Raw genomic sequence first — 25,643 nt, 5'->3', positions numbered from 1 at the left:
ATCTTGGCACGCCCACTTTGCATGTCATTAGTGATAAATATCACTGACATGCAAAGTGGGGCCCAAGATGGTCGCTATCTCCTACTAGCTGTCGCTAACTGGTGTTAGCGACAGCTAGGTAATAGGGAGATAATTTTATCTCGACTTTCTTGGCTTTTAAAGCCAAAAAAGCAGAGATAAACCCCCTTGATAATATGCCCCGCCATCCTTTGAGTAGTAGCAGGATTGGCCTTGCTGGCATTAAGAGCAGCTAATATTGTATGGTCCATTACAGATACGTCTGGGCTAAATGTTAATGCCACTGTTAAAGGTAACATTACACAGAATTCAGAAAATCATGAGATTTTGCCTAGTTTGCAACATTATTATGAAAAGTCTCTAAATTTCATGAAAAAAATATGTCACAGCACGGTACCTCTAATTACATGGTGTTTATGTGACCTTTTTCTGCGTTTAAAAACCTTTTCGGGATTTTGTTTTGTACATAAAATTGAGATGTTTGTGGAGGTCTTTATATATTCTGTAAATTTAGTTTGTGATTTCTTTGTGTTTCGGTTTGTGGTAATCTGTGAATAAAAGTGCATGTAATTAATTCCGTGTTAAATCTAGTGTGGAAGCTGTCTAGCATATGTTTTTTCTTCACACTTACCAGACTTTCACTGTGATTTTTTTCCCTCCCATTTCGTATGCATATGAGTTTCAGAGTTTTTGTCTTGTATTTCTCATCATAATCTCTTAAAACCATACAAAAACCAAGATAGAATTCCTGTTGTTTGCCAAGATCAACAATCAATAAATAAATATATAAGCATTAATATAAGACGAATATCTACATTTTTTAATTTATGACTGAAAAACGTATGGTCTTATATTAATGTTGCAGCGTCATAATTGTGTGTGGTTTTAAAAGATTATTATAAAATAAATGTGATGTTTCTAATGCAGAATCAAGGGGCATATTATCAAGAAACGGCGTTAACATTATCGCCGCTTTAGCGGCAGAAAACTGCAGCTAAAGAGGCGATAATGGGCTTGATAATACGCCCTTGTGAATTCCCATAGAAGCCCATGTTCTAGTGTGAACATGGGCTTCTATGGGAATTCTCTACGGCGTATTTTCAAGCCCATTATCGCCGTTTTAGCGGCAGTTTTCTGCCACTAAAGCAGCGATAATGTTAACGCCGTGCTTGATAATATGCCCCTATGGGTTTTAGCTGAATTTTGTTACATGGAATATTGCACAGCATGTAAAAGTGTTATCTTCCTGTTTAATCTGTTGTCTGTATTATTGTATTGTTCCAAACATTACAAAATGCTGCTGCCAGATTAGTGTTAGGACTACCTAAATTCCACACTGTATCTCCTGGAATCCGGAAGCTTCATTGGCTTCCTATGCAAAGTCCTGTAAAATGTAAAGCTCTGTCTGTTGCTCATCAAGCTCTACACAACACAGGTCCTGAATTTCTGAGACATATTTTCCAGTAGTACATTCCCAACAGACCTCTGCACTCTCTGGGGTCTAATACTTTTATAATCCCCAGAGTTAAGAATCCAAATCTGGGTGGAAGACGTTTTGTTACTGGTATTACAAAACTTTGGAACAGTCCCCCGCCTCATATCAGGGCCACCCCTTCCTTGCTTCAGTTCAGGAAAGAACTTAAAACATGGCTTTTTACTGTCTGTGTTTTAATTTTCAAATTTGTATTGCAAGCTTACAGTGCCCGTTTTAGGTGGCATCATGTTTGATGATGGATCACTTTCACCCTCGCGCACTGGTTGCTGCCTGCTGACCGATAGGGGAGACTTGCAGAAAATCCCTCCCGTTTCTGCATTTCACGTCGCAACTCGCGGAACCCGCTCCGCGGGTCCCGCATCGTTTTGTGAAGGAGTAAGGGGTGAGCAGAAGAACCAAAGTATCCTGTGAGGGCTGCGAGCAGGCGGAGGCGGAGGCGCAGGACTACCTGTCCCAGGAGCGCCCGCCTGACCGCCCGCCCACAAGCAACACACCTGGGCGCTCTCCCTGCAGGATACGCCCCCAACTGACTGGAGTAAAAAGGCTGCCGGATTGGAGCTGCAGCGGGATCACTTTCACCCTCGCGCACTGGTTGCTGCCTGCTGACCGATAGGGGAGACTTGCAGAAAATCCCTCCCGTTTCTGCATTTCACGTCGCAACTCGCGGAACCCGCTCCGCGGGTCCCGCATCGTTTTGTGAAGGAGTAAGGGGTGAGCAGAAGAACCAAAGTATCCTGTGAGGGCTGCGAGCAGGCGGAGGCGGAGGCGCAGGACTACCTGTCCCAGGAGCGCCCGCCTGACCGCCCGCCCACAAGCAACACACCTGGGCGCTCTCCCTGCAGGATACGCCCCCAACTGACTGGAGTAAAAAGGCTGCCGGATTGGAGCTGCAGCGGGATCACTTTCACCCTCGCGCACTGGTTGCTGCCTGCTGACCGATAGGGGAGACTTGCAGAAAATCCCTCCCGTTTCTGCATTTCACGTCGCAACTCGCGGAACCCGCTCCGCGGGTCCCGCATCGTTTTGTGAAGGAGTAAGGGGTGAGCAGAAGAACCAAAGTATCCTGTGAGGGCTGCGAGCAGGCGGAGGCGGAGGCGCAGGACTACCTGTCCCAGGAGCGCCCGCCTGACCGCCCGCCCACAAGCAACACACCTGGGCGCTCTCCCTGCAGGATACGCCCCCAACTGACTGGAGTAAAAAGGCTGCCGGATTGGAGCTGCAGCGGGATCACTTTCACCCTCGCGCACTGGTTGCTGCCTGCTGACCGATAGGGGAGACTTGCAGAAAATCCCTCCCGTTTCTGCATTTCACGTCGCAACTCGCGGAACCCGCTCCGCGGGTCCCGCATCGTTTTGTGAAGGAGTAAGGGGTGAGCAGAAGAACCAAAGTATCCTGTGAGGGCTGCGAGCAGGCGGAGGCGGAGGCGCAGGACTACCTGTCCCAGGAGCGCCCGCCTGACCGCCCGCCCACAAGCAACACACCTGGGCGCTCTCCCTGCAGGATACGCCCCCAACTGACTGGAGTAAAAAGGCTGCCGGATTGGAGCTGCAGCGGGATCACTTTCACCCTCGCGCACTGGTTGCTGCCTGCTGACCGATAGGGGAGACTTGCAGAAAATCCCTCCCGTTTCTGCATTTCACGTCGCAACTCGCGGAACCCGCTCCGCGGGTCCCGCATCGTTTTGTGAAGGAGTAAGGGGTGAGCAGAAGAACCAAAGTATCCTGTGAGGGCTGCGAGCAGGCGGAGGCGGAGGCGCAGGACTACCTGTCCCAGGAGCGCCCGCCTGACCGCCCGCCCACAAGCAACACACCTGGGCGCTCTCCCTGCAGGATACGCCCCCCCCATCCTATCCCAGGCACTATAAAGCAGACAGAGCGTTCCCGCGGCGCGGGAGCGCGCGGGAGCGACCGGGAGAAGCCCGGGACAAGGGCGGGACCGTCTGTGGCCGTCAGTGGACTGCAGAGGACGGGCGGGCCACCCCTCTAACAACTCTATTAAAGGTGAGCATTTACTACGGATACTAAAATGGGCGACAATGTGAATGATGATGTAGGAAATAAGATTGCCGACGCCTCAGTTTCCCTTATTACTTCCTTTGAGTCAATGATAGACTCCGCCTTTAACGAAATAGTGGAGACCGAGCGAAGGTTTTCTATGGCTTCTAGCAACAATAAAATAACTTCCACAAGTAGCTCCAGTGACATCAATGCACACATAAATCCAGAAATAACCGTGGTAAAACCATCATATCCCTGCGTTGATGTGCCCATAATTCAGGATGATGAAAATACAGTCATCTACATAGCACAAGTTTCTGCCTCGACATCACCAGTGGCAGCAACGCCAAAGCCAACACTGACAATGATACCCTCGGTACCCACCCAGACAGAGAGTGTTACTACAATTGTAACTGCTTTGCAGGATGACGTCATTAATGTGGACATCATCGACCTCAGTAGTAACAAGCCGGGCAGGGAGAAACGCAAAAGAGGCACACCCAAGTTAAGTGCGAATAAAAGAAAACAGACTGTATCCCACAAAAACCAACCAACACCGCATAGTCTGTGGAATAAAAATAAAACATCGGGGGTACAAATTGGCGTGACAGAAGATAAAGAGGATAAAGAATCCGCGGACCTGGACAGCTTTTCTGATGTATCTATCACTAATTCCTGTGGGAACTTTAAAAATATATGGACGCAAACTACAATAATGGGTGATAACTTAAATCTATCTAGACAGAATGGAAATATGATAGAAACCATAGTCGATACTATTTTTAATCGAATTGAAAAACAAATGGTCACTCAGTTTAATAATATTTTTAAAAGACTTGATAGGTTGGATAACCTGGTTAAAACTGGTGAAATAAAAAGGAAAGGGTCAATCATCTTGGATCAAGTTAGAGCAGATCGCCTTTTGAAGGAATTGGAAAATGCAAACAATATATTGTCATCGAAAAAACAGGTTAACTTTAGTGCCTCGGGTGGGGCACTAAGCAATTCTGTTTCTGCCTCCCCACTGTCGGAACAATTATCAGTAAAACCCACAGCCACTGGAAAGGGGCCAGCTACGAGTAAGGTTAATACATCCACGAAACCAACTCCTATACCTGCCCCTAGGACAGCTGTCATTCCATCGACTTCTAATATCTCTGTCCCAAGCAACAATAGTGGCCCACCCATTTTAAGTGCAGCTTCAAAACCGATAGCGGTTAATAACAACGTGGGTACTGGCTCCCAAGGGTCTACTAAATCTGTTAAGCATCAAGGACCAGCATTACATCTGCCACCGGATGCCTGTCCTTTTGTTCTGGTTCTAGCAGGTGTTCCACCTTTGAGGGAGGATCAGGGGGAATCGTGGGTGCAATTGCGGAATAAGAGCATAGACTGGCTAACTAAACACAAAGGTGTTGGTTTTGATATCTCCAGAGAGATTATATCTGTGCGTAGGGTATCGTGGGTCGGCCCTTTACGCAAGGACAAGGAAGGTGACTGCGTAGTCCTCAATTTTAATAATCCTGGGACAGTAAGAAACCTCCTAAACAGAAATTGCAATTATTCAACCATTCCAACTGTTGCAACTATGTTACCCTTGAGTTATTTTTACAGACAACCGGCCACTCAATCTCGCCCACCCCCTATGCAATTTACAGTGCCACTGACGCACTCACAACCAGCACCTTTTATGCATTTCCAACCACCACCTGTGCATTTTCGCCCACCTTCTATGCAATTTTATCAACCCTATCCCCCATTACAAATGTACAATAGATATGCACCACTTTCGGACCTGGATATGCAAGATTGACCATCTTCGACTTTCTTTGTCGATTCTTCTCCGGTATCGGAACTCCTGATTGCCCCGGAAAATTCGCCTCAAAGAACTATGAGCAAAGAACACCAGACCCCTGCTTATTCACATTTGGACTCAGTATTGTCTATTGTTAGCTGGAATATAGCTGGCCTAAATTCCAAATTGAAAATTCCGGAGTGGCTTAAGTGGGTTGACAATAATTGTGACATATTGTTGCTACAAGAAACATGGAGTACAATGTCTCCAACAATTGAGGGCTTCTGTTGCTATAATCTTAAGGCTCTGCCGTCACCCATGGGTCGACCTAGTGGGGGACTATCTATTTGGTCCAAGATAAAATGCGGGGTGCATACTAAATTGATCCCAACACCAGGTATCTGCTGTTTTATGGCCATCAAGTACATTAACAGATTGAAACTATGTATCATAAATTTTTACAATAATGATTTTGTTAGTCGCCCTAATGGCAATTTTATATTATTGTTTAATTTTATTGACGAAATTATGGGGGGGAAAAAGCATGGATCTTTCGATGGTATTTGCATCGGAGGGGATTTTAATGCACACTTGTATCGCCATAACCCAATATGCAAGAATGGGGCAGAATTGAAAGATTTTATAGCTTCTCATGACTTAGTTAATGCTATGGAATTTGCAGGTACAGGTATAAACAATGTATTAACCCCCACTTTCATAGGTCAGGGCTGTGCCTCTACGATTGATTATATTTTCACATGTCCTGAGTTAAGTGAAATAACCTTAAAAGCTGAAGTCGTCTGTTCTGCATACAGTGATCACTATCCGCTTAAAGTTAACATATACAATCCCCAGACCTCAAGGGTTGCAGCGAAATCAGATGTAGGTCCTTTAAACCTAGCTCTATCAACCGATAGATTGAGACTAGCATGGAAGGGAGCTGACAATAAAGGGATACTTTCCAGAGTAATTAAAAAATACCCTGAGACAGTTGGAACTTGCCTGTCGCATACAAGTCCTGGCAATGAGGTGGTTGGCGCTTTTGGCGATTTATGTAGGGCAATTAAAATTGAATCATCTAAACCTGTTAGGCAGAACATCCTGCAGGGACCCCGATGGTTTGATACCTCCTGCTCTAAGGCCAACAGGGATTTGAGGGATGCACTTAACACCACCCCGAGGGATCCTCAACTTGTGAGAACATTAAGATCACAATATAAAAGGGTCTTATATATTAGATCTGAAACCCTGGTAATCAAACATTGGGAATCACTCACGCACACCGCCAAACTGAAGGACTCAATGGGATTCTGGAAAGAAGTCAAGTCGTTAAGATCATTTGGCTCAAATACCAGCCAAATTACCAGTAATATAACGGGCGAGGCATGGGTAGATCATTTCTCCCAAATTTATGCCGCACCAGTTACCCCCTCAGACACGGTCCATCCATCCCTTAGTGATGAACCCTTGACTTTTTCATTATTGGAGGTCGAGGACGCAATCTCTGATAGTGCTAGCAATAAAGCTCCGGGTCCTGATGGCCTCTCCATCGACCAAATAAAATCGGAAACTAATTTTTGGGCTCCTCTTTTATGCAACCTATTTAATAACCTAAATGACAGCTCAATCCCCGAATCCTGGTCGAATAGTGTCATCGTGCCTATTTTTAAGAAAGGCGATAGGTCGGATCCCGCTTGCTACCGCCCGATTTCACTAATCGACAATACGTTAAAAGTTTTGGGAAGAGTAATCTTCAGTAGGATAAGGGATTGGGCTGAAGAAAACAATATTCTACACTGTAGTCAATTGGGTTTTAGAAGTAAGGTGGGCACCATAGAACAATGCTTAAACCTAAACCTGATTATGGCTAAATATATTATTGTTAAAAAATCCCCTCTTTATTTAGGTTTCATGGACTTGAGTTCTGCGTTTGATTTTGTTAACCGTTCTAGGTTGTGGTCAGTTTTGCTTGATTATGGTTTGGACGATTCACTGGTTTATTTCCTTTCTTATTTACATAGGGATTTAAAAGCACGAGTGCGAATTAATAATGATGGTGATCTGTCTGATGACATCCCTATTAGTAGAGGTGTTAGACAGGGCTGCGTACTCGCCCCATTGCTTTTTATTTTATATATTAATAGGCTAAGCAACACTTTGAGTGAGATTGTTAAGGATGTCCCCATAATAAACGGCTCACCCATCACTACTCTTCTCTATGCGGATGATGCCGTATTGATGGGGCGTACGCCGAATGCATTACGCATTTTAATCTCCGGCTTTGTTGCCTTTATGTATGATCTTGGTTTAAATACCAATTTTAAAAAATCTTTTATAATGAATTGCGGACCAAAGAAGTATAACATTGCATCCATTAAATCTGGGAATAATATTTTAAAATGCACCAGCACTTTCCCTTATTTAGGGTTGACATTTTCTAACTCAGGCTCATGGCAGCAACATGTAGTCTCTGCAAGTAATAAAATTTGCAAGTCGATTAACTCGATCCTATCCCTTCGCCAACCGAAACTGGCTGATGTTGTTACCCCTCTTCTTTCCATCTACCGTACCCAATGTCGACCTACTGGGACTTACGGTGCAGAAGTATGGGGATATTGTAACAGCTCGGCCCTTCAGGTGGCAGAAAACAGATTCTGTAGGAGGGTGCTAGGGGGAGTCCCCTGTGCTCCCACTTTGATTTGCCATAATGAATTGAGGCTGCCATATATTGCTGATTTTATAAAGTCAAGGCCTGTCCTATTCTGGATCAAAATCTGGTTAAACCCTGCAGCAACACTGACTCGTAGTATTATATCTGATTGTTTGTCTAGTGATAGATCTCAACATATACCTTGGTTAAAAGCAGTCAAAACTAGCCTGCAACAGGTGGGACTGGGATCTTTATTTAGTTCCCCTGACTTAATTGTACCCGCCCATAAAAACAGCATTAAACGGGCACTTTTGGAGGTATATACTGAGGAAAGGATGAGATCAGAATCTAGTAAACCTGTGGTCATGAAATATTCATGCATTTGTGACCCAGATGCTGATAATCCTAATAGATTTATTAGATATTTGACATTGCCAATAGGTAGATGGATCCGGAGTCTTCTATTTAGGTTCCGGGAGGGAAGCTTAGTTTATTTGCTTAGCTTCCCCATTGGCTACAATAAAAATCTAGAAGAACTGGATTGTCCCTGTTCTTTAGGTGGACGACAAAATTTATTGCATTATTTCTTCTTTTGTGGCCACTACAAATTGTATACATGTCAATACTTAAGACCAATTTTATGTAAATATAATCTACGGGAATCTACTCCTGCTCTACAATTTTTGCAAATGCTGCATTTGGATGATGTTATTTACTCTGTTAGCTGTTTTATAAAAGCCTGTGTAAAATCTAGGGCAACCATGGAAACTGGATAATGGATAACAGAGTCATGCTGGTTCACATATATGAGTATCAGTTACTAAACAGTAGTAATATTGAATGATTTTATGAGATATTTCTATATTGGGCAACTGTGGATATTGATGAATTAATACTCGTTAGTATTAGGTACTATGCACTTTACAAATTATATTATGCACTTTAAGTCATCTTGCTGCTTAACCTAAACCTTAATTTGGTTATTGTCTTATGTGTATGAGTTGTTCTTAATGTTTTTAATGTATTCTCATTCTGTATGTACTTTTATGGATGTATTAATCCGAATAAAGATCATTTGAATTGAATTGAATTGATGCTTTTAGTATGATGGCGTATGATTGCAATTAAAAACATTGCTCTAAATAGCCAAAATCAGACTATTAAGCTTTTCCAATAAAAGTTTATTTTTTACTTTCTCACTTATAGTGAGCAGAAAAATAACATGGATTGACTCCAGCAGCCATTATTAGGGTCTGGTCTTAGTCAATAACTTTTGATTTTTAGGTCTGGCATTAGCTCTGACCTAATTTTCCTAAAATGTTATATTTATATAATTTACTTAAAAGGGATTTCAGGCACCTCTCTTCTTCTATTTTGCCGTTTGTTGTGCCATACACATTTTGCTTCTGCCCTCTACAGTATATGAAATTGGGCAATTGGTCAGCCTACTTCAGCCATGGGCTAAATTAACTTTGAGTGACTGCATTTTGCTATCTCAGAATGAGAACCTCTGCATACTCTATAGTTCCTTTCAGTGTTTCTTTCTATTTTACTATTGCTTTAGTGCTGATTTGTGTTTATAGCTTTATGTGTGAACACCCACATTCCATGCGTTACCGGTTTCTGTCTCCCGCCAATGCTGTTGTAAAATTCCAGCTGACAGTCCTTATTTTATCTCAGCGCTGGTATTTCATAGCATAACAGATTGTGTCCATTTGAAACTGTTCTGTATTAAATGTTCCTCTTTTTATGTACAATTCTGGACTAAATTTTACCAATGGTTCTTTGTCCAGGCTTCCTTCTTTTCTTCCTTTTTTCCGTTCTTTCTTTCTTCCTTCCTTTCTTTCTTCATTCTTCTTTCTTTCTCCATTCTTCTTTCTTTCTCGTTTCTTTCTTTCTTTCTTTTTTCTCTTTCTCTCTCTCTTTCTTTTTCTTTCTTTCTTTCATTCTATCCTTCCTTCCTTCTATCATTTGATTACTCTTTCATTCTTTCCTTCCTCCTTTCTTGCTTTGTTCATTCTTTCCAGCTTTCTTTCATTCCTACATATTTCCTTCATTTCTTTTCTCTTTCATTATGTGTTTTTCTTTCTTTCTTTCTTTCTTTGTTTCTTTCTTTGTCTCTTTCTTCATTTCCTTCTTCGTCAAAGATAGTGGCAGAAGGGCTGGCTTTTTTAGGTCTTTGTTACTAAAGACCTTTCAATTTTACTAAAATTATGAGGATGACATAGTTACTTGTAGGGCTTTTCACCCACATTTCATCCACTTCTCTGGTTATGCCATTCACATTTTCTCCAACCCACTCAAACATGCATCAAGGGGCAATACGTCAGCCAGCTTCATCCACAGGCAGACTTCCCTATGAGTTATGGCAGGCTTCCCTTTCACATGGAGCATATCCACACACAAAGTATTTATCTTCAGTGCCACAGAGTACTATGGTAATGTGTGCTTTTGAGAACAAAAAACATGTTTGCCATTATTCAATGTTTTTTTAGGTCGAAGAATTCCCAGCAGCTTCAGGAAAAATAAAGTTTAGCAAAACCCATGACAAAACAAGTATTGACAAAAAAATGGCAGACAGACCTATTGGCTTTGCCAATGCCTGTTATACATGTGAATTAACTCAGCCAGTTAATTAATCTTGCTGTAAAAATCAAAACCTGCCCTGACGATGTAAAAACAAGACGAACACACTCCTGCCCATCAGGATGTGAGGCACTCATCAATGGATTTAAAAATCTATTTTAATGCATTATTTTTCAGTAGTACTTCGTCCTTCAGTTTTGCAGTTTTAAGCCCTGCCCACATTAGATGTTATTGTTACCCAACCAATAGCAATCATTTTACCCACCTGACAAGGATGGGGAGACTGAGTCTGCCTTGATGCGATTCTAACCTACGATGAGCTACTTAGCGGCAAACAATAAAATCACTATGTCATCCTGCCAGCTTAATTTTGCCCCAAATTCTACATTAACATTCAAAATTGGTGTACTAATTAGCCCTATTTATGAGCCAATATGTGGATTTTGTTGCTGTTTTCTCACTTATGAAGATAAAAAACACTTGACTCCAGTAGCCACTACCAGATTTATGAACTGGCTGTTCGAATTCAGGAAATATGTCCTAAAACAGTCTGGGCAATTTAAAGTGCAAAGGTAGCTCACTCTAGCACTTAGGAAAGATAGTCACACTCCAGATTCCAGAGCAGAAAAAAATCAAATTTTCCTGAAGGAAAATTCAGAAAAATGGCACAAAGCTCATGAGCGATCACACTTAGGGCATGATTCTGAATTTGGTTTTTTCGGAGCAGGGCGGCATGCCCCCTACCCACTCCCACACCGCCAAAGCTCACTTCAATGCAGATTGAAAGTTTTTCGTTGTCAGGCAAGCGATGAGCACTCGCAACCTTGGTGTGGAGCAGAACACACCTTAGTGGGGTAAAATTGTTGTTTTCCTTGAAATCAATCTTATTTATGATGCGGGTTAAGAATTGTACTATAATCCCTTGCCTGATGGGCTTGGAGTGAAGATAGACTGTACGCAAAGGAATAGCTGAAGAAAAAATAGTAGAGGCATATTAACAAGGAACAGGGAAAATGAACGCTAAGGGCGCATAGCGTTAATTTTTTTAACGCCCGCTATCGCTGGATAATATCGCCTGGTTATCGCGTTATTAACAACACTAACCGCCTAAACGATAAAAAACTCCAGCGATAGCGGAATTTTGGGAGGTTATCGCTGGTAATGCAGTGATAAAACTACAAGGATAGGGATATTCTTGTTGATAGCCCATGGTGGACTTAGCCATGTAATCAACCTCCCATTGGATTACATGACTAAGTCTGAAAATTAGCAGACGTAAAAAAGCAATGTTAACCATGGTCAGCGCTGCTTTTTTTGTCTCTAACAGGGTTAGCGTGAAGCTTGATAATTGGAGAAATGTTGCTTAGCAACATTTCTCCTATTATTTTGCTTTGGAACGCCCACTTTGCATCTCATGAGAGATGCAAAGGGAAGCGTAGTAAAAAAGGGTGCTAACATGCGATTTTGCATGTTAGCACCCTGTTGTTGATAGGGCGATATTTTTCTCTCCGCTTCTTTGGCTTTTAAGGCCAAAAAAACGGAGATAAAGCCCTTGTTAGTATGCCCCCTAGTGAGGCAGGGTTTAATGGACACAATGCACGTTTTCTCCCTGGCTTAGAAATCCAATCTTCAACGTTCTGGGGCTGTATTATGGTAATTGCTCATTGTAGTTGTTTGCGCCGGTTGCACCTTTCAAAAGGTGCGCCGGGCTCAAACAGTGAAAATGTGCCCTATTGCCATGAATGTGCTGCCCCTTGGCAACAGCGGACTCGAGCTGCCCAGGGGGCAGCGCATTCTTGTGAAAAATGGATCGGCTGGAAGGAGATGTCTGGGTGGTCCATGGGCCCCTCTTTTCTCCCTCCAGATGGCTGCCATCAGGGCGCACGCTGACAGTGACCACCTCTAAGATGGTACACTCTCAGTGCACCTCCTGAGGGCTTCTTTGTCTCTGGGCCCACGTCGGTAATACAGCACAGGCACAGAGGCAAAGGGATTCCCTCATTTGCATGGGGCATGCCCCCATGCAAATGAGGGAATGCCACTTGAAGATAGCACTGGCGCTTTATGTGCGCTAGCGCTAATGGTATTACGGAAGGGGCCGCACAAGCGTCTGCACCCCATATTGCAATACCAAAGTGTCCTGTGGGTGCGCAGAACAGGCGCAAATTGCCGTTGCGCCCCCTTGGGGCATTTTATGTAACACGGCCCCAGATCTATTCTTTTAAACTCATGCAACACTATGCTAAACCTTATTTGAGAAAAAGGGTTCACAGATTATTTAATTACCATATATTTCTCTCCCCAATAGCTTAGTAAGAAATTATAATGGTATTTATTTGCTACATATAAGCAGAATTTAAGATATTTACTAATCAGCTTTAATACAAGAATTTCCCCTAAAGAGAATATTCCATTGTCCGTAGTGCTTCCTGTACGGTACAGACAGCATGTGAGCAGCCACCAGTTAGAATGGCACTTGAGTTTTTTAGGTCGAGCCTGGGCAGCGTATGCGCTGCTCTCCGAGGCATGCTGCATTAAGGTATGGATGTGAAGCTCCGCCCACTCTCCGCCCAGCTTTTTCATTGGCTTGTATCATTGTCCATTGTAATCTGTGGCATTTCATTAGTCAGTAGGCTTAATAGTCCCTCCTTAGTACCACCTTTTCCCATTTTATAACCTCTTATGAGGCCACCCCCTTTTATGTGTGTTGTTGCTCAGTAGGCTTTAATCACATCCTCCGAGCACTATTTTCTCAAAGAGCTTTGTTCCGCCTCCTCTTGCAGGCAGGAAAAGGTTGGACATGCTCTCTCCTAACACATTTGAAATGCAATAGGTCTTGCATTTGTGAGAGTACAAGCTATTTGCATTGCAAATAACAATGCCTTTTATGTATCTGTTTTTTTTAAACACATGAATAAAAGGCATGGTCATTTACAATGCCAATAGCTCAAACTCTCATAAATGTAAGACCTGTTGCATTGCAAATGCTTGTCTTTATTCTGTTAGGCTAGTGGCATGAATAGCTGTTTTTTCTATGAGCTGCTCAAATTATTTCAAGCTCATTGATAGGGTGTGTATTCGGGGGTTGTATATCAGCCGCGGTTGGCAGTAGAAGTTCCTGCAGGGCGGTGACGTGGGGAGGGGGAAGGGCACCAAATGTGATGCAGTGCGCGCAACAAAATTCGTTTTATTTATTTATATGTTTACTTACCTGTTAAACTCCGTAAACCATACATTACTACCCCCCACCCTGACCCTCCCCACTCCTACTGCCGACCGCGGCTGTTGTATATGGAGTTTGACATTGCAACTACTCCTGAGACTTAAAGTAATATGGTCTTATTTTGCCAGAATGTGCATCTGAACCCCTGAACGTAATATTTGGTACCTTTTGTAGAATTTTAAAAGACATACAACCCGGTGATGTTTCTTCCTTTTCTTCCCTTTATTTGCAGGTCTCACTATTGCAGATTTGGTGATGCCCTGGTGAGTTAAGTATATGTTTCTGTACATCCTACACCTTGTTTCACCTGGGTACCAAGGACCGAATGTACTAAATCATCTTGAGGTTGTAAACCCAATGATTAACAAAATTGCGGAGTGTTTTTTTTTACTACAGTACCGTATGGTACTAATCCACTATTGAGGTTTTGTGAGTTGTTATAAATCTGAATTCGGTTGATGGTGTTAAAGGGGCGCCCTTTCCTAATTGTGATTCGGATTGGTATGCTTTAATGGTCTATGGCCATATTGAAAAGTTACCAGTGTTGCAAATGGCGTGTCAGCTGCTTCGTGATGGGTAATCATGTCAGGCACCTTTGAGGGGAGTAGGCAGTGGCGACCACTGGCTGCTTCCCCCGACATTTCCCAGATCTAGAAATATTTTATAGGGCACAGGGTACTATTAAACAAAAAATCCTATTTGGGAAAGAAAAGGGAAAGAACGGTTGTCTGCATTTCCTTGCAAGACAATGTCCCTGCATATGCAACTATTAGAGGAGGCCCCATTGTGGCCTATTAGTAAGTATACTCACAACAGAATTATAACCACACCAACCACACTAAGATGTCTCTCAATTAGATACAAACCAGTCTGATGTTTTTTGTATAATAGTGACAGATATCATATTTTTGGGAGTCCACTCCTGCCTTCACCCTTTTATACACACAGAAACCCTCCATCCATTACACCTCAGAGGATGTGGCTTAAGGGCTAGAGCGGCCGACCCTGAAGCTGGGGAACCAGGTTCGAGTCTGGCGGGAGGCTCAAAACATCCTGTGATTCTAGGAAAATCGCTTAATCTACCTGTGCCTAAAAAGTGAATGTTTCCATCTATAATGCAATTGGTACTCATGTAAAGCGCTCTGATACCTTCGTGTTGGGTTTGCACTATATAAAACAGCAACAAATATATATATCGACCACAGGACTGTAACAAATGCTTCATTGAGCAGTAAGTTTAACTTGACTTATTCACACAGGAGCCCACTAAACATTCCGTTGATGACTGCAACCGTGAGAGAGGCATCGATAAAAAAGGAATTGGACTTTCATTGAGCCATTTTCTACTCATTTTTCTGCTGCATGCCGTACTTGATCTCACATAAAATGCCACAACCCGCCCCACATTTAAAGAGATACCTTATCATAGCAAAACACCTTGTCCTCCTCTGCATACAGCTCATACCCAAAATCAGACCGACCGGCCCTCCATGCTTTTCATCGTTTTTCATCGTGAAGCAACCAACGCAGACCAACCTAAACCAATCACAATGCTAACCAGGTCATTCAAATCCCTTTCTGTAGACCTACTCCTTCAAGAAGTTAGTTGTTGTCCATCCCAATAAAAGTAAGCTGAAGGTTGAGGTTAATGCCACACTTGAGACCATTTAGCAGACGAAAAACCAAAGACCAAGTCCTATCAGTCAGAATGAACATCAACACTAATCCAGACTTCTATAGCACACTCCATGGAGTAATCTTCTGTCATCAACACAGTGTACATAGAATACATCCAAAATGAAAATATGACGTTACAACGCAAACAATTACAACACATGCCATTACAACGCGGTGTATACATCTAACTACCATTACAATGCATTTTTAGAACCTACTATTACAACGCATACCATTACAATGCATACTACCTTTGGGGCAATAGTGGGGTAAGTGTTGGATAGTGTTGGGGTAAAAATTTATATTCCCACTCCATTGAGCGCAACAATAGGGTAAGTGTTGGATAGTGTAGGGGTTAAAAATACTATTCCCACTCCAGTGAGTGCAATAGTAGGGTAAGTGTTGGATAGTGTAGGGCTAAAAATACTATCCCCATGTACCCCAAAACCCATACCTACCCTAAAACTAAAAAATCCCCATTACTTACCTTATAATGCGTTGTAATGGCATGTGATGTAAAAGCAGTTGCGTTGTAAGAGGTGCGTTGGAAAGGTAGTGCATTGTATTGATCGTGTTGTAATGGTTGCTTCCCCATTCCAATCCATTCCCTCATTTTAAAATGGAACACATTCCATGCCCTAACAGTCAGAGCTCTCTTAAATATCCTCACTGTATGTGCGCGGCAGACATCCTCCTGTCCATATTCATCATGCACTCTCCTCCAAATACACATAAATGATACCACTCTACCTCTGAAAATCAACTGCTCCCAGTATGAGTTCTGATCCTGGCAAAACAGTAAGTCTTTGACAGCCCTAACAGTGCACAATTGTTAGAAACTGGGTCTCTAGGTTGCAGAGGTATGCGCCATGTCCAAGTAGGGATCACAATCCTTGTCAGGGTATGTCAGATACACAGCCTAAATTAACCTGTGCTCACCCTCTGGTAGCTTCGCTTAGAGCAGGCAGGCTTGTCTTAAGAGACAATGTGTAAAATATTTGTGCAACACTTAATACAGTACAACAGTGAAAACTCCAATCAAAAATAAATATACCACAACTGCATAGAAAAATAGGGCTTAATTTATTGAACAAAACAAGATCAAAACATCAAAAATCCAATAAGGATAACTGGGATTATGAATTTTTAAAGAATAAACTGAAATGTAGTGTTGAAAAGCATAAAGCGCCAGCTGGGGCTACCTGGTCATGCTTGATCTAGTTAAATCCAAAAGTTTAGGCCGACCACGATAGAGAGCATATTGGATACAGGGACCAACCACGTCCCATCGCAAAGTATCTTGTTGCGCCGTCGACAGAGGCCGGATGCATGCAGCAGAGGAGGAAATGAGTCATCCTCGATCCCTTCGGATGTAGACTGTGTCGGTTCTAAGCCGCACAAATCAAGATGTGTTGTCAGCAGCTTCTTCTGATGTAGGCGAAGTGTCGTCATCGAGCCGCACAGCCATCGATGCGAGATCCTGGGAGCAGGCAATTCGTCAGCACCAAAGGACATGCGTCGGTTCCACATCAATGCGTGAATTTTGCTAGTAGCTGCACAGAAATCCCAATTCCAAAGGCCCAGGGCTGGATTGGCACCACTTGGCAGGGCAATACTCACATTTGACAGAGTCCAGGTGCTGTAGAAGGGTTGTTGGAAGTCTTTGATGTCCCTGAGACTTCAGAATATTAGGCATGCCAGGAAGCCCTTGGAGTCACTTTGGTACAGCGGGGTAGAGATGCAGGTCCAGTCATTCTCACTCCCAGGCAAGGAAGGCAGCAGGCAGCAGGGCAGGCACAACAGAGCAGGAGTCCAGAAAATTCCAGCAGAACCTCGCAGAGTGACAGTCCTTTCAGCAGCACACCAGTCCTTCTTTCTGGCAGAGTATCCTCATGTCCAGAAGTGGTGATGTCTGAGGTCCAGTACCTACATCCAGTTGTGCCTTTCAAATGGGGGAGACTTTGTAAGGTGGTTGTTTCCGTTGTTTAAAGAGATGAATCACAGGCGTGAGTTTCAATCCAAGAAGAAGTTTAATCCATATAAATCAGCATTACACGGGAGCGCCACTGGCAAGTAACAAGCACAGCAGTTGAATGCCTAGTCACCAAACAGTTTGAGTCCAACATTAGTTTAACAGACATTGCATCCTCGAGAGATGCACCCCTCAAACATAAACATGTTTGAAGGAACACTCTCTCTCGAGGATGCAGAGCATGGAACATGGAATGTTAAAGAAAGCATGACTTGGCACGAGCAGTAATAATAAAGGAAACAGAAGATGTACTATACCTTACATCATCTCCCTTTTTATAAAGGAGAATAATTTAAAGACAAAAGAACTAAGACATATAAAAATCCTTGAACCTAGAAGGAAATGAACAATTACGATTTGGTCTAACAGATTCATACATTGCATTTAACATAGAAGATGTTTGTGAGGGAATTGGTGAAGTTTGTAAAACCATACCTGCAGAAGTAGTGGAAGGAGTAACAGAAGAATAATCATTGCTATGACGAAAATCAGAGGGGGTACCTAAAGGAAAATGTGAACATTCAACATCACTGAAGTCAGTTTTATAAACACAAATTCTTTTGGCTTGATCATTAGAAATTTTAACAAGAGCTCTTTTACTCCACCATCCCTTTTCTTCCAGAAAAACTGAACCTTTAGAGGTTTTGACAATTTGACAAGGAGCAGAAAATTTCGACATTCCTTTAACACATTTTTTAGGGTTCCTAAACAAAACCCAATCACCCACTTGAAAGTCTTCCACAACTAAATGAGAAGAAGCATCAAAATACTTCTTTTGTAGGGCTTGCTTCTTCATAACATTCTCCTTTAAAACACTTTTATCATGACAAGAAATACAAGAAGAATTGTCCTTCCTCAACTCCATTAACCAATTTGGACAAATAACCCCATTCGGATTCCTTTTCTTCAACAGTCTGAACGGGGAAATACCAGTAGTTGCCTGTGGTGTGATTAGGTAGGACCAAATTTTCTTTTTCAAAAATACTTTAACTGGTAAATTACTAGCAAGAGCCGTTTGTACACCCTCCTTTATAAACCTATTAAATCTTTCAATCAGACCATTGGCAGCAGGGGAGTAGAGTGCTACTCTCAAATGTTTAATGTCATGTGCTTTAAAGTAATCTTGCATAGTCATGGAACAAAAATGCGAACCATTGTCCGTAACAATTTCTTTAGGATAGCCTTCTACATGAAAAAGTCTTTCTAAAAATTTGATGACAGAAGAAGAAGATGGGGAGTCACAAAATTCTATGTCCGCCCACTTAGAGTGGTAATCAATTAATGCTATTACAAAGCGATCACTGGCTGGCAATAAATTGAACGGACCAGAAAAATCCAACGCAAGTTTAGACCATGCCTCATCTGGAATAGAAACAGGATGAAGAGGCAATTTATTGACTCTCCAATGTTTATCGGATAAAAGACAAGAATCACATTTATCTATGAATAAAGCGACATCCTTGTCTAATGCGGGCCACCAGAAAAATTCTTTTAGTTTTCTGGACGTGCCTCCAATGCCCAAATGGCCCTGATGCGCACATTTCACCAATTTCGTACGTATAGAACAAGGTGGAATGCATTGATCTCCACGCATCAAAATCCCATTTATAATCGACAGTTCCTCAGAAACTTGAGCAAATGATTTCATGGAAGCAGGTAACGAACGTTCCCTTGGCCAACCATTAACAACCATGTTTTCCACAGCTTGTAAAACTTTGTCGTCACTGTAGGCTTTGAACCACAGTTCTTGGGTTAAAAATGGAAAAACCTCGCTTGAATCAGAAATAGATGCTACTACACATTCCACATCACTAAATTTCGTCTCCACATAATCCTCCTGTAGTGGAAGTCTTGAGAGACAATCCGCTCTAACATTGAGACCACCGGACACATGACGAATTGTAAATTTAAATTCGTGCAACCTAGAAAGTAAACGCACTCAACGTGCTGAGGCTTTCCCAGTACCATTACCATTCAATAAATTGAGTAAGGGTTTGTGGTCACTTAGTAATACAAAGTGTGTGCCCCAAATAAAACTTTTAAACTTCTCTACAGCCCACGAACAAGCCAATGCTTCCCTCTCAATTGTTGAATAATTCCTCTCCGCTGTGGACAAAGACCTTGAGGCAAACCCTATTGTACGTTCAAGAGAACCTGTATGTTGACATAGAACTGCGCCTAGACCTAACTGGCTGGCATCAACCGAAATCGTACACATAATTCCTGGGGTAAAAGATGACAAAGCTGGAGAATTTAAGATCGCTTCTTTAACAGTGACAAATGACTTGTTAACACTATCAGACCATTCAAACTTAACATTCTTCTTAAGCAAATCCCGTAGGGGTTGAACAATCTGTGAATAACTTGACACAAATCTAGAGTAATACTCTGTCATGCCAAGAAATGACCTCAGGGAATCTTTGTTATCAGGAATTGGAACATCTGAAATGGCCTTTGTGAGAGAGAATTTTGGTTTTATGCCCTCTGAACTAATGCAGTGACCTAGGTAATCAACCTCTGATTTAAAAAATGTACATTTATCCCTTCCCAAGGTGATGCCAACATTCTTGAAACATAATAGTACCTCCTTTAAAGTGTTAACATGGTCCTCAATACTTTTGGAAAAAATAAGGACATCGTCCTGATATGCCTGAACATTTTTAATTTTACCTAACACAGAGTCCATGAACTTTTGAAAAACGCTAGCGGATGAGGCTAGGCCAAAAGGCAATTTTAAATCCCATCCTCGTCGCCAAATGTAAGGTGGTTGTTTCCGTTGTTTAAAGAGATGAATCACAGGCGTGAGTTTCAATCCAAGAAGAAGTTTAATCCATATAAATCAGCATTACACGGGAGCGCCACTGGCAAGTAACAAGCACAGCAGTTGAATGCCTAGTCACCAAACAGTTTGAGTCCAACATTAGTTTAAAAGACATTGCATCCTCGAGAGATGCACCCCTCAAACATAAACATGTTTGAAGGAACACTCTCTCTCTCTCGAGGATGCAGAGCATGGAACATGGAATGTTAAAGAAAGCATGACTTGGCACGAGCAGTAATAATAAAGGAAACAGAAGATGTACTATAACTTACAGACTTCAAAGAGACTTTCGAAGTGCACAGTGTCCCTGTCCTTCTGCCATGGCTCCAGACTCACTACGGGGGTATGCATCCCTTTGAGTTGGGCCAGGCACAGCCTATTCAAGTGTAAGTATCAGCTCCTCCGTCCCATCCTGCCCAGGATGGCCCATCAGGATATTGATGGTGCATCAGCCACACCTAGGCTCCCTTTATTTGTGGCTGTCTGGAGGGAATGCACAAAGCCCAGCCATCACCCACCCTAGTTGTGTATTCAGAGACAGGCAGAAGGCGCAGAATGGTTAAAGTAAGAAAATGCTAAATTTCTAAAAGTGGTATTTTCCGACTTGCAATTTAAAATGCAACTTTACCATAAGTTGTGATTTTAAATTGTGAGTCCAGGATACCAAACGTGAAATGTCTTTCTTTACCAATTGGAAATTACACCTATGAAGTAGTCCCAATGTTAATCTGTGGGAGAGACAGGCCTTGCAGTAGCGAAAAACAAACTTAAGAGTTTTTTACTACCAGGACATGTAAAACTCAAAAGCACATGTCCAGCTTTTTAAATATATTCCCCCCTGCCTTTGAGGCTGTCCAGGGCCTACCTTAGGAGTGATTTATATGTTTAAAAGGGAGGGTTTGAACCTGGCAAGGGTTTTAACTTGCCATGTCTACATGGTAGTTTAAACTTGCACACACAGGGTTTCCAATGGCATGCCTGAGGCATGTTTAAAGGGCTAATAAAGCGGAAGGCAAATCAGTGTTGCAGGCCCACTAGTAGCATTAAATGTACAGGCCCTGGGCACACGTAGTGCACTTTACTATGGACTTATAAGTACATTAAATATTTCAATTGTGGATAAGCCAATGTTGCCATGTTTTAAGCACAGAGCACATGCACTTTTGCACTGGTTAGCAGTAGTAAAGTGCCCAGAGTCTTAAAGCCAGCACAAATTAGTCAGCAAAAGCAGGAGGTCAGAAGGCAAAAAGTCAGGGAAAGCCAGGGCAAAGATGTCAGGTCTAACAACAATACAATTTTCATATCAAACAGTGGTGAACCTTGCCTGCTTACTGTGCTTGTCCCCTTTCTGTAATAACAAAACTTTATTTATCACCTATGAAAAACATATCCCATTAAATATGGCTCAGCTGAATCTTTACTGCCTGTATTCTCTACATGTATCACTTTATAACAGGTTTGTGTTCTGCGTATTTTGCATGTATATGTCTCTTTCTTTAAGATGTAGGCCCGCCTTATGAGACGCTCATAATATCCGATGGGGCAGGTAACAGGGTTGCAGGATCATCACCAATTATGAAGTTCACAAGGCTGTCGCCAACGTGATATTTTTCCCCATTGAGTGAATGTTGAATTACTGGAAGAATCGAATCCTGAGGTACCAGCACCCCAGTGATTCCTCATTACTCAGGGGATTCTCGTGGTTCAACCCATTATTTATGTTCCTCTGTTCGAGCCTTGGCTGGATCTAAAGAAAACCTCAAATAAATAAACATATGTTCAACTCAGAATGCATTTATGGGATTGCACCAGTCACAACCTACCCACTTTCCAACGCTGGCTGAAGTTTTTAATTTTGCAATGGACTTAGTGCGAAGATGGCGTTCTTCCTATCGTCCCCGCTGCATGCAGATCTATGCTAATGCTATTTCCAAATGGCAATGAAAAATGAAATCAAATCGAGGAAACATTACAGCAATTACTGTGAGTGAGGTTCTGGCTCGTGGCCCTTTCAACCACTTTGAAAGGCTAATCATAAATAAGTTTAAAAAAATGTAAACTTGTTTGTTCTCTCTTCTTCGGATTATAGCTTCTTTGTTAGGCCTTAAAGGGTGCAACCAACATAGAGAAAAAAATAGTGTCCCTGTCCACTCCTGCCTCCCTAACAATCACCAACAATGGCCATTTTATAACTGTCCTGCTTTCATGATGTCAGATGGGGTTATGAGACCTTTTGTGACGTCATCATGGATGGCCCCTTTAAGCCTGAGATGTGGCTGACTCTGTGAAGGTGCCACCAAACCTTCCGTGGACACAGCCTGTTAATTGTTGCCCAGATTTCACAATAGATAAGTCCATCACTGGTTTTATGAACTTTTAAAGGGGCGAGCCTGTGAATAGTGTACACAATATGTCTCAATGCGTCACCAAACAAAGCATCATTCCATAATGAATACTGGTGGCTATTGTTAATGATGCGAGACTGGATAAAAAAGCAGCTATTTTTTCCTCACTGGATAGCTCCTTTAAATATTGCCCTACACATTTCCTGATTCGCGCCTGTAGGTACCCACTAAACTCTGAGTTGGCAGCATCCGCTTCCTCTAGAAGTAGGCATCGTTTAAGGCATTGTCTATCTCAAACGTCCACAACCACTTTTTTGTACAGTGCTTAAAATTACAGGTCTGTCTTTATGTAAACACGTCGGGCCAGATGTACGACCATTATTAGTGGTCGCAAATGGAAAATCGGGCCATCTGCGACCACTAAAAAGGGTTGCAGTACGTATAAACTCTATTTTGCGAGTTGGTAACCTACTAATGACTCACAAAATAGGGTTTGCGAGTCACTATTAGGAAGGGGCTTGCCAAGGGCGTCCCTTCCTAATCGCAAGTTGCACTGGTGTGTACGATTGTTTTGCGATCGCAAAACAATCGCAGTTATCGCCCACTTGAAGTAGGTGGAAGCCAGTCGCAAACTGGAAGGGTTCCCCATTGTGAATGTATGCAGAAATATTTTTTAGGAGAAGGTAGTGTTCTCACGGACTACTGCCTACCATTAAAAAGTTTAAAGAACATTTATTTTTTTTATTTCCTTTAAAGAAAACAGGCTGCATTGGGGGGGGGGTGCTTTATTTAAAAAGCAAACACAGACATGGTGGTCTGCTGTCCCCAGCAGGCCACCATCCCTGTGTTCTTGCCCCTTCCCAATGAATATTGATGAGGCAAGTCATTTGTGACCCCATTGGGAATCGCTAAATGTGTGTAAGACACATTAGTACATTCCGTTTTGTGAGTTGCAAAACAGAATGGTCGTACATCTGGCCCTTCTAGTTTCAGCAGGTATCGGAAATGAAGCATGCCCAGATATAGTGATTTGCCTAGAAAAACACACTTTTGCAAGGGTCGATGCAAGTGTAAAATAACATGCCTCCTGGCTCCGCAGTAAACCACTAGACCACATTTCCTGCAAGCTCTCTTTCAAACTGACCTTTTAGGTTCCTGGATGGTGTGAGGGAACGTCACCCTCAACCCCAGGTGGGGAAATAGGGGGCGAGCCAGCACAGGCAGAAAGAAAACGAATATGATGGATGAAAAAAGCTAAATCAGCAGAACTGTCATCCTTTCACCTTAATGGGCACTTACAAAAGTGCAGCTTGCAAGCTGTGATCATCCACAATGCGATTGTGGTTATAAAACAAACAGCACTGGTCAATAATATGATCTAATCTGATTGAGGAGGCCAGTAAGAAAATTATTGGCCACTTTGCAGCCCATTAACGTCCAGTTGTGCACTGGAGGGAGGCCTCCGACAGATTAAAATATTGCTTACTTATGTCAGGAAGGCTTGAGCGATGAGGCCAGACACACTTCGATTGCAAGTCCAATGCGGTCAACCTCTAAGCTGGCCAGACAGCCTTAGTGGCAGAAGCCAAACCTGGTATAGACCGCGCGTGACCATCCCTTAAGAGGGCTGGGTGTGGACACTCCAGGAGGACATCCCAACAACCAGTTACTGCTGGGAGGAAGGGAGGTTGCTCTCAGCCTCAAGCCACTGATGTTAAGTTAGAATAGTTACGCTATGTCTTTGAAGGGTGGCCTTGTATCTCTTTTATAAAAGTTACTTTTAAATTCCTGATACCGTCTCAGCCTTGTATCAATATTGAGGTAGCTAGAATTATCTGGACATGACTCAAGTTGGATCAGGACATGCCTGCGCTTGGAGGTAGGATGCCGCCAGCTATGACTCCTCCCATTTTTTACTGTAGTGTCGCTGTGATGGCAGGGGAGTGTCCCCTAACCAAGGGCACATGCTAGTTCTGTCACATACCAATGAAAGAACACTTCTGAGATGGTTCCACGAACTCGGTCTCCTTGAAGGGGGGGGGGGGTGGGGGTAGGGGTATCCTTTGCTCTTCTCAGTCCAAGAGAGCGTAATCGCTACAAATTCTTCAGGGTGTGATTTTTTTGTTTTTTTTTGTTTTATAGAACGCGAACTTGACCCGTGAGGGTATGAGAGCGTTTTATACGGTATACAGTGGTGAACAAACAACACGTTTAAAGTGCAGAAATATACATAGTCAACGAAGGAAGGCAAGGGCCGGGGTGCTGAGACCCTGGGGAAAAAGGGGGATACAGGTGTATGGTTACAATCATAGTTAGAGTCAGTGAAAATAAAGGTCCCGCATATTTTCGTCTGGTTCCCTGAATACAGGCACGATCACATCAGATTTAAATGAATGAACAAATGAATGAATGGTATTTTTAAAGTGTGCTGATACCCAAGTATGGCATCCAGCTTCTAGGGAGCTAAGTATAAGGGAGTGTATAAAAAGAAAGAACTTGTGGGACCTGCGAAAATTGAGATTTTTAGATTGTCATTGCACATAAACACATAGCCAGACCCGAAACTAGGAAGCCAGATATTTCATGATTTGCTTTCAATCTGTACTCAGTGGGAGCTCCAGGAATATTTATCTCCATAAATCTGTGGAAGAGGGCAAAGGACAATCAGATCTCCTTGTGAGAAAGTTATTTTAGAAATTCAGATCGTGCGAGCCAATAAGCGAGGCAGCATAACCTATGGTGCTCCTCCCAAATGGAACGTATTCCCATATCATGGGGTCACACATGTGTTCGCCATAAGGGAAATTGCAGTTTTTCAAAGCAATATGGCTGAAGTAGCCTCTCTTTTTTTTTAAAGATGTGTTCCATCTCAAATGCATATATGCATCTCTGTATACTTTCCCCTTGATACTTCACATGCACAAGCAGCAGTGGAAGCAATCATGTACATCTCTTCTAGAGGTCCTCTAGCATCCGGGTCAACTATGATTTTCATACCTACTGG

General features: G+C 42.6%; 1 protein-coding gene across 1 annotated transcript in view; it reads left to right on the top strand.

Annotated features, from left to right (window-relative positions):
• Positions 1 to 25,643, top strand: part of LOC144754754 (heparan-alpha-glucosaminide N-acetyltransferase-like) — a 1,466,120-nt gene that overhangs the window by 816,652 nt on the left and 623,825 nt on the right. The window contains exon 9 of the mRNA XM_078642945.1: positions 13,997 to 14,027. Within this exon, the coding sequence (XP_078499071.1) occupies positions 13,997 to 14,027 (31 nt within the window). The remainder of the gene's footprint in view (positions 1 to 13,996; positions 14,028 to 25,643) is intronic.

This window comes from Lissotriton helveticus, chromosome 5_1 (assembly GCF_964261635.1).
Source record: "Lissotriton helveticus chromosome 5_1, aLisHel1.1, whole genome shotgun sequence".
Lineage (NCBI taxonomy): Eukaryota > Metazoa > Chordata > Amphibia > Caudata > Salamandridae > Lissotriton > Lissotriton helveticus.
The sequence above is the reverse complement of the archived record's forward strand: the minus strand, read 5'-3'. Positions and strand labels throughout refer to the sequence as shown.